The following is a 10,509-nucleotide window of genomic DNA, read 5'->3' as shown; positions in this document are numbered from 1 at the left end:
CAAACAGATCGGATGATAACCTTTGTCATTAGAGCGTTCACAACATTCAACAAAGTGAAACTAGGGCCATAACTCTAGATGTAATTAACGGAAATTGCTGAAATTCAATAGGCTTCTTTGTTTTATTAATTTAAATGATGCATATAAATTTCATACAGATCGGTTGATAACTTTTGTCGTTAGAGCGTTCACAAGGTGCAACAAAGTGAAACAAGGCCCATAACTCCAGAAGAAATTAACGGAAGTTATTGAAATTAAATAGACTTCTTCATCTCACTAATGCAAACAACATATTATATCAATTTCAAAACAATCCGATGATAAGTATTGTCTGTAGAGTGTGTTCACAAGAAATTGTGGACGACAGACAGACGGACGGACGGACGGGGACGAGGCAATATAAGACCACATTTCCATGTGGGCGTATAAAAATGAAACCAGTTCTTACAGGCCGATAAGTTTGACCTCTACCTGGTGTAAGACACTTGAGACCATGGTAAGTAATAGGCTAAAATATTACTGTGAAAGTAATGGATTAATCTGTCCAAATCAAAGTGGATATAGACAGCAGCGTTCCACTATTGATAATATTGCAAGGTTACTGCATGACATCATGATTTCACTATCTAAAAAGAACAATTATCTATGTGCAGTATTCGTCGACCTGTCCAAGTTTGGGTGGATTGCCTACTTAAAGATACATTATGGGAGATAAGATAAAGAGATGGCAGTTCTCGCTATAATAGTTAAAAACTAGATAGTGTAAAGGTAATTTGCTGAAAATTTCAGTCAAATTGATCCACTATGAGCCGAGAAAGAAGCGGGTGAAATTTTTGCATAGTCTCGGTCATCATTACTAAAATCATTAATATAAACAGTATAGTCTTGATTATCCACTTTTTTTTATTTAATTATCAATGGCCGTTAGCGGCATATAGGAATTTAATCCAGCCAACATCGAGAGTTTATTATGGTCTGGATAAGTTAATTAATGTCTAATTGATAATTTAGATAACATTTTAGGCCTAAAGAAAGACTTGTAATAAGCAGATTTTGCTCTTGCATAATGCATGTTTAAAAGATAGGTTGCCAGGCAACAAAACATACGCCCACAGCATCTAAATCGTCCGAGCGGTCGACAAGGGTTGTCGCATTTTATTCCTTTGTAGGTAATCATGGGGGCCTTTACAAGACAGTTCCATACAGATCAGATTATAAATTTTGTCGTTTGAGGGTTTACAAGGTTCTTAAAAATGAAACAAGGGTCTCAACTCTGGAAGTAATCTACAGAAATTGTTGAAATTTGACAGGCTTTTTCCTTTTACTAATTTAAATAATGCATATAAATTTCATACATATCGGATGATAACTTTCATCAATCGAGCATTCACAAGGATCAATAAAGTGAAACAAGGGCCATAACTCTAGACGTAATAAACGAAAATTGCTGAAATTCAATAGGCTTCTTCGTTTCACTAATCTAAATAATGCATATACATTTCACAAAGATTGGGTGATAATTTTTGGTGTTTGAGCGTTCACAAGGTTCAATAAAGTAAAACAAGGGCCATAACTCTAGACGTAATTAACGGAAATTGCTGAAATTCAATAGGCTTTTTCGTTTCACTAATTCAAATAATGCATATAATTTTCAGAAAGATCGAATGATAACTTTTGACGTTAGAGCGTTCACAAGGATCAATAAAGTGAAACAAGGGCCATAACTCTAGACGTAATTAACGGAAATTGCTGAAATTCAATAGGCTTCTTCGTTTCAGTAATCTAAATAATGCAAATAAATTTCAGAAAGATCGGATGATAACTTTTGACGTTAGAGCGTTCACAAGGTTCAATAAAGTGAAACACGGGCCATAACTCTAGACATAATAAACAGAAATTATTAAATTAAATAGGCTTCTTCATCTCACTAATGTAAACAACATATATCAATTTTAAAACAATTGGATGATAACTTTTGGCGTTAGAGCAATTTGTATATCTGAAAGTAAAACAGTAGGCATGCTCTTCTGTAGGGCTCATAGGGAAGTGTCATCTATGAAACTGGAATTGAACAATAGCCGAATTGAATTTAAAGATCGGGCAAAGCTTCTTGGGGTGACCCTTAATCGCAAAATGAATTCTATACCACATATTGAAAATATTGTTAAACGAGGACAGAATTTTCTGAACGTAATGAGATGCCTGACAGGCATATCATGGGGAGCAAATAAAACGACCCTTCTAATGATATATAGGTCCATGATAAGATCAATATGTGACTATGTTTGTGTCGCTTTTGCAAGTGCAAATGAAACAGCTGTTGCTAAACTAGATAGTTTACAATATCAGGCAATAAAGATAGCAACAAAAGCTTCATTTGGCACAAAAAGGGAAAGTCTTTTGCAGGAAGTAGGTGAAATGTCATTCGAATTGAGTCGAAGCGAACTGACATTGAGATATTGGGCCAAGTTACAGCATCTTGGAGACAGCTATCCAACATTTAAGTGTACAAAAACATCAAGGACATAATTCAAAAGAAATGTCAAATCAGACACTTAGCCGTTCGGTCACAGAGCAAATGATCTATTAAAAGATCTAAGATTAGATCACTATCAGATTACTGACCGAGTATTTTCGTATCAAGCCCCATGGACTTCTTAAAATCCAAACTATGACATAAGCCTAGGTAACGTTATAAAGAAAAAAGAAAATCCACAACACGCTCTAATGCTATCGAGGGAATTCTTGAACGAAAGATGGTTATCGCATGTGAAAATATACACGGACGAGTCTCACGATCCAAACACTACCAAAACTGCATTAGGTGTAGTCATTCCCGAATTTAATACTAATATATGGAAAAGGCTACCTGATGGATGCTCTATCTATACAGCAGAACTAAAAGTAATATCCACAGCTCTTGAGTGGCTCGTGTCATCCACCGGTTCAAAGAGCAGTCGTTGTGTCAGACTCTCTTAGAAGCATAAAGACAATAATACACGACAAAAAAACACCTAGACCATAACTTGTTCAGAATATTCCCTCCGAAACAAAAATAAAACCGTAGAATTTACATGGATACCATCCCATGTTGGCATAGCAGACAATGAGTCCGCAGACAATCTGGTTCGCAAAGGACCCAGCCTCTGCGAGACTGAATACGAATACTTAAAATATAGCGTACAAGAATTTAATAGCATCGTCAAAACTAAAATTAAATCAAAATGGAAAATTGAGTTGGCCAGAGCAAATACTTTTAGATTTAATTTAAACAACGATCTGGTTGTAAAGACGGAGATTAATCACCCATCGCAAAAATTTGTGGGATAATCACAAGATTAAGAACTAAGGATTTAATTACCGACCATAAATTTAACACAGTGAAGTGCGAATGTGGCCACAATTTGACCGTTAGTCATGTCATCATTGCGTGCAATAAATTGGAAAAGAAAAGACTCCCTGTACAAAGTTTAATGGAAAATGCCAAACTTCAATATACCCTCCAAAATGCACTCTTTAGCCCTCGGAATATGTCATAAAATTTATGAAGCTATCTCAAAATTCATAGCACAATTGGGAATTAACTGTTAAGTTAGTTACGTTAAAAGAGCACTAGTCAAAGAAAGATAACTGGTTGTGTAGTCCAGGTTGGCCCCTAAGTCACCCGGATGCTTTAATAATATCAGAATAAATTAAAGTTAAGATAGGAAACTACATATCTAGTTACAAAGAAAGAAACTATTGTTGTAGGACAGCATGGCGGTTCAGCCTGCTGCATGATTTAATATAATAATATACTAAGGAAAAATAATGACAAAATAAAGGAATAGGGACCTACACAACTATTATTAACACTAACAATGACAGTGCACATCAATCAATTTAATTTAACCTGTGTTTAAAATTTTATTTATTCCTATGAATGGTTCAATTTGTCTTTGTTGTTGCTGGTTCTTTTTTTTCTTTTCAGGTAACTTTTTATCTGTGGAGAGCCGTACGCAAGGAAAACTCTAATGGAATGCCTACAACTTTTAAACTTTGAACCCTAGTTAATTTTTAACAACATGGAACTTATCGGACGAACACTTTTAATATGTAAATAATCTACGGGCCCAGCTATGTGGGTTTTACTGCGAGCATTTCGCTTTTCCACATAAAGCCAACGGATTCTTTTTACCCACAGGTTTTTTTCTATCCGCTCTGATGATGCCAAACATCAGTCAGTTGGACCTCCTGTTTTAACTTTATTATGACAAAGGGAGAAGATGACCCGCCCTCTCTTCTCACGACAGCGAATTTATAAGTGTGCTTCAAGGAACTTTTGGTATCCGAGGACCTTTTTATTTTGTGTTTTAAACAATTTTCAAGTGTAAATAACTTAATTAAATCAACCTGTCCATAATATCATATTCACTGTATTGGACGTTAAATCTGTAATAAACAACAACAACAAATGGTCATTCAAAAATGGCGAACGCTCTGGTTAACTTTAGATACATTGCTAATACTAAAGGTGGTCAGAATTTAGTGCTAGATGGTGTTAAATTCAGAGTTAAGTCTAGACGTAATATTATCATATACATATTATATGCATTTTTTTTTTACATGTAATCTTTTTCACTAATATTATTTAAATCATTTTGTTGAAGTGTCACAAACTTGTTACAGACTATACTTTAAACCCCTTTGTCGATTAATTAGTCATGGCCTGGTTGACCCAGACTATACTTTAAACCCCTTTGTCGATTAATTAGTCATGGCCTGGTTGACCCAGACTCTAATACAATTGAGGTGGGGAAAGTGAGGTGTCACCATATTACATACTTATACACTATTTGCGTACAACGGTGATACAGTAGAATCTGTACGAGCAGCCACTCCTATTCAGCAACATCTCCTTGTAAGTGCTCACAATATTACGTATTTGATTAGAGTTTTGTCATTAATAAACATACTTGTTATCGTAATTAGATCTTGTTTTAGTGATCAGTAGTTATGATCAACGGATCTAAGTTGATCGGCTTGAAATTGATAGTTCCATTGTCTGTGATTTGTTGCCGTTGTTTTTTTGTTTTTGTTTTAGTGATTAGTAGTTACATTTTGTACATTCAATATTGGCCTTTATATGATTGGGATTTCTCTGTATCATTGTTATTTTAATTTGTACTTCTTATTAAAATTTGTACTTCACAATATAGCCTATCTGTTTTATTACTCATATTAGGGGTTTTAGGTCACGTGACTTTAGTGTGAAATCTGACGGCCAGCGGCTGAAATAAAGCCCGCTTCAATCTACGATTCTGAATTACTATTTTATTTAAATGTATTACTAGCAATTGTGTTGTAATAGTTTAATATCAATCTCAATATCTGCAAAGATTCAGACTCAAAAATTATCGAAATGTTAGCGAATTTAACGTTTATGTACAGGAGACGCTTGCGGGAAAATATCGCTTTGACGTCACGCTACCACAGATTTTCCATCAACGCGAATTGCTACGGCTCACTTTATTGGTGAATCCGCACCTTAAGCCCCGTTTACACATGGCCGAGATAAGCGTGCCGTTCTGGGCACAGTACCAGGCCGCGATAAATTTCAAGAAATTGACCCGTTTACATTACTCGAAAATAACCGGTCTCAGAACCGTGCCAAGCACGCAAAATGTGGAACTCTTCACAGAAAAGTTAATTTCAGTCCCTATACAAATTACCCAGATGAAAACAATTATGATGGTTGATTTAGTTTGACCAGCCATTTTGACAGTACTGATGACAGAGCTGTCAAAGTTTTTCGGGAAAAAAAGGTCAAGGTTCATTTGGCGAATGTGCAGTAATCCGTGCTCAGACCGGTTAGCGTTTACACTACGACAATTTAAAGCGAACCGTTCCGAGACCACCTCACTTCAGTGGGCCAGATTGGCACCGTACCAGGCGCGGCACGTTTACTTTTGATCCATTTACACTACAAAAAAGCGAAGCGTGCCGTGCCTGGTACGCTTAAAATATGTAATGTAAACGGGGTTTTAGTCAATTTGTATTTCTACAAATTTAAAGCGAACCGTTCCGAGACCACCTCACTTCAGTGGGCCAGATTGGCACCGTACCAGGCGCGGCACGTTTACTTTTGATCTATTTACACTACAAAAAAGCGAAGCGTGCCGTGCCTGGTACGCTTATAATATGTAATGTAAACGGGGTTTTAGTCAATTTGTATTTCTACTTTTTATTGAAATAAACAAACTATAGAAACTCGACACCCTTTACTGATATAAAAATACTGTAAAATTTAATATTGGTAGATAATAGTGTAGAAACCTATTTAACCATAAGAAAATCTTTGGGGAAATCCTATCGGGGGGGGGGGGGGGGGGGGCTTCAATGCACACCGTGTCGATAACGGTGCGAGCTGACTCCTACAACTACGCATGCGCTAAACGGTAATCACACACCAGGAACCATCTCACACTGTCACATCAATGATCAGGAACCATTTCACAATGGCGGAAGTAGATATAGCTGCGTTGTTAACATAAACAACAGTCTCGGACATGCGCAAGTGCCCAGGAGCAAACACACACACACCAGGAACCATCTCAAACTGTCACACCGGGATTATCTTTTAATTAATCTTAATAGCTGACAAACCCTGTTCATTGCTTTCAAGCGTAACGAAACTTTATTTTATACTGATTGAATAAACTAAAAGAACCGTCAAAGCCGAGTTGTCACGATCATTTAGTATCTATTTTCCATTGCTACTTTGTTGCTAAACATAAGTTTTAGTGCCTCCTATATTACATACAGAGTTACACTCCACCCCATGAAAATCGGACCATTTAGTATCTATTTTCCATTGCTACTTTGTTGTTAAACATAAGTTTTAGTGCCTCCTATATTACATACAGAGTTACACTCCACCCCATGAAAATCGGACCGAGCGGAATCTCATAGCCGTATTCCAGCACCCGGATTTGAAATGAAGTTAGCACACATGCTAGGAATATGTGTGCTAACTTCATTTCGAATCCAGATGCTGGAATATGGGTGAGAGATTCCACTTAGTGAAAATTGGTGACAAATTCAGCGATGTTTTTTTGGATATGTTCTTTTTTGGTAAAATAAAATTAATTCATGGTTTTTTGTCACAAAAATGGATAAATATTATCAAAAACATCACCATGGTAGACACGGGAGATCTGAGTCAAATAATTTTCATCCCGACCCAAGCCAGTTTCAGCGATGGCCAAATTTACCCATGCAAGTATTGATGTTTGCTCCCAATGCATCCAAGCGTAAAATTTACTTGATGTCAGCACCAATAAACACTGAGATTTTATCATGAGGTCACTCGCATTAAGCGACCAGTCATGAAAATTCCCTTGAGTGGCTGCTTAATACAATTCTAATGTACAATCAGTGGCCATAATCTATGGTCTGATGTGTGCGAATATCGAAAGGAACCAAGATCTTTGGGATATAAACATATATTTTAAGTTTCATCAAAATCGGATAAAAATTGTGACCTCTTGAGGGTCCACAACCTTGGTAGGCCTATTGCATACTTTTACACTGTTTGAGTTCATGGAGGGGCCATTATGTTGGGCAGTTTCGGTCCGATTTTTACGAAATTCGAAATGAACCGAGATCTCTGTGATATAAACACATGTTTTGAGTCTCATCAAAATCAGATCAAAATTGTGACCTCTAGAGTGTCCACAATCCAAAAATGTGATTTTTCGTACAATCAGAGGCCATAATCCATGAATTTAATGTCCAATAATGCCAATATCAAAAGGAACCGAGATCTATGGGAGATATAATCCTATATTTCAAGTTTTGGCAAAATCAGATAAAAATTGTGGGCTGTAGACTGTCCACATACTAATTGTGGACGGATGAATAGACGGGCAACGACAATTTACGTTCTCATAAAAATTTGGATGTATAAAAATACCATATATATTTTGCATGGAAATTGTGATAAGTTGACTAGGTTTAAAGCTGTTTCTTTCCCTTTATAAATGATACATATGGTTTTTGTTTTAAACATCAATGTTAATTTTATGATCTTAACACACTAAGATAAACACATACATTAATATCACTTCAGTTCCTGACATCATAAATTGTTAACAATAAATACAGAGGAATAATTTCATCGGTTGTTTCAGTCTTTAACACATTTTTAGAGTGGTTCGGGGTCAGAAGAAATTTCATCCTACAGACAATATTTGGGGTTTATTTTAACATTATATGATGAGGCTTACCATAAAAACCTCATTCGTCAACATTGAAAGTCTAGCCATGTTTGATTTTTGAAGATATTACCATCTGGACATGTGCTTTTAATTTTCTGGTAAAACGAGTTATGGTTCTTTTCTCATAAACACCGTTTTGATCCGATTGACAACATGCTGTGGGTCACCCTTAACATTTTCAACATACCAGTAACTAGTCCCGGTCACCCAGAACCTCCTAGTCTTCAACGTATGGAGGATCTGGGACTGTTGTCAATATTTGACCAAAAATCCATTGCTCATGCATAACCGGGAGTTTGGTTTTTAATGTGGTTGATTATCCAGTATCTTCTGGGCAAATTCCATAATTCTTGCATTAATATAAACAAACATGAATCGTGACGACAAATTCGGATTAATTTGAATAACATAGATATGGCCCATGAAGAGAGCAATTTTACAACAACAAAAAAAAATAAGAGTGTTGGATATTGAACTGGCATGCAATCAAATGGGTTTTTTGAAATGACATTCTTGAATTAATTTCATGGGTGTCAACATCTTGTTTTAGGACTAGTTATATCTCCCTTAGACTTTGTTTATGATAATGTAAAAGATCAGATAATCTAGCCAATGACCTATTATTCTCAAATGTTGACAACACATCCAGACTAATATTCGTACCGGTAACCAAAAAAAACCCAGTAACTGTTACAAAACTTCCACAAACTATTTCTGCCTCTTATATATCTTTCTTGCAAAAGCCATGAAGACTTCTTTAGGTAAATTGCCACTACATTTATCTATGAGTGTTTTAAGTTCCTTATAACTACTTTCTTCATATTCTGTATAAACATGTGTTAAATTTAAATCACAATATAATTCTTTTACTCTTTCTATCTTGGATTCATCATCTCTTCCATAATTGTCCTTAAAAACATAAACAGAAAAACTATTCACAATCAAATCTAACTACATATGGAAGTTATAAATGAGAGAAAGAAAAATGCAACATACAGTCATAACTATATATGATACATCTCTTTTTATTTTTGCAATATGATAATGACCATTAAGGTTTTTGCATTTCTGTTTATATGTCCTTACACTTATCTTAGTTATCTATGATGCAATTTTAATACAATAAATTATTTTTTCACGTTTTATGATTACTGAAAAAATATGGAAAAAACGCCAAACTGCCATATTTCAGGATAATGAAACATACACCAACAGCAGCTATAAGTTGTCCTACCAGTCCACAAGGGTTATCACATGTTTGTAGCCACTGGGAGCATGTACAAGACACTAAAACCTGATTAAGAGTAACAACCCAATAATACATTAAGTAATTATCAGAAATAATTAAAATTGGATTGGCTTCTAGTTCTTCCTGATGCTAACAAATATTATACAAATCCATAGGCTTCATGTCATTAACATAACGACTGTATTGATTTAAAATCAATCGGAAAGTAACCTTAGCCATTAAAGGGTCCACAAGATTTTAACAAGCGTTTTGCTGCGGTTGCCATGCAAGATATGTCCACATTTTGAACAATCAGGGGCCATCATCCAGGAATTTACATTCCAATATGCATGATTATTGAAAGGAACCAAGATCTTTGGGATATAAACATGAATTTAAAGTTTAATTAAAATTGTGACCTCTAGGGGGTCCAAAACCTTGATATACCATACTTATACACTAATTGTGTGAGAGAGAGAGAGAGAGAGAGAGAGAGAGAGAGAGAGGGAGAGAGAGAGAGAGAAATGGGGTTTAACATCATCGACACAAACTAGGTCATTTTGGGACTAACATATGGTTCAATAGAAAAGTTGGTTCTGGTTTTGTGCTCATTTGATGACCCCGCCCCCCCTTTATAGAAAAGGTGGGAAATTGTCGCGTCATTAGATCAACGTTGTCAAAGACGTGAAGCTATATCATTGGATGATAGGTGCCGATAAAATTAGGTATTTATATTATAACTCATAGTTTCGATCATACTTTATTTATTAATCACACAGCAAATAGTTGGTGTGTATTTTAAAACTGTAGGAAGCGTGACCTAATTATTCATTCATTAAACATTGTGTTCGTGTGTGATTACCGACCAACAAAGACATGTATCTACCCCAAGTATCATGACATTTCGAGCCCTTATAATGGGTAACATTTTTATATCCGTAACAAATCAAAACCAACTTGGTCGAACAAACGAAAACTAAGCAAAATTACCCTGGTAGATAAATGGATCGCAAAAGACATTTT

The 10,509-nt window shown here is 35.6% G+C and overlaps 1 protein-coding gene across 9 annotated transcripts in view; it reads right to left on the bottom strand.

Annotated features, from left to right (window-relative positions):
• Window positions 1-6,374: 6,374 nt before the first annotated feature.
• The window catches only part of LOC126825407 (farnesyl pyrophosphate synthase), a 43,390-nt gene continuing 39,255 nt past the window's right edge, over window positions 6,375-10,509 (bottom strand). For all 9 annotated transcript variants that reach the window (XM_050555082.2, XM_050555085.2, XM_050555087.2 and 6 more), the window contains one exon: window positions 6,375-9,167. In XM_050555082.2, coding sequence (XP_050411039.1) covers window positions 8,967-9,167 — 201 coding nt within the window. In that variant the 3' untranslated portion in view covers window positions 6,375-8,966. The remainder of the gene's footprint in view (window positions 9,168-10,509) is intronic.

The sequence above is a fragment of the Patella vulgata genome, chromosome 6 (genome assembly GCF_932274485.2).
Source record: "Patella vulgata chromosome 6, xgPatVulg1.2, whole genome shotgun sequence".
NCBI lineage: Eukaryota > Metazoa > Mollusca > Gastropoda > Patellidae > Patella > Patella vulgata.
This window is presented reverse-complemented; position numbering and strand designations above follow the sequence as displayed.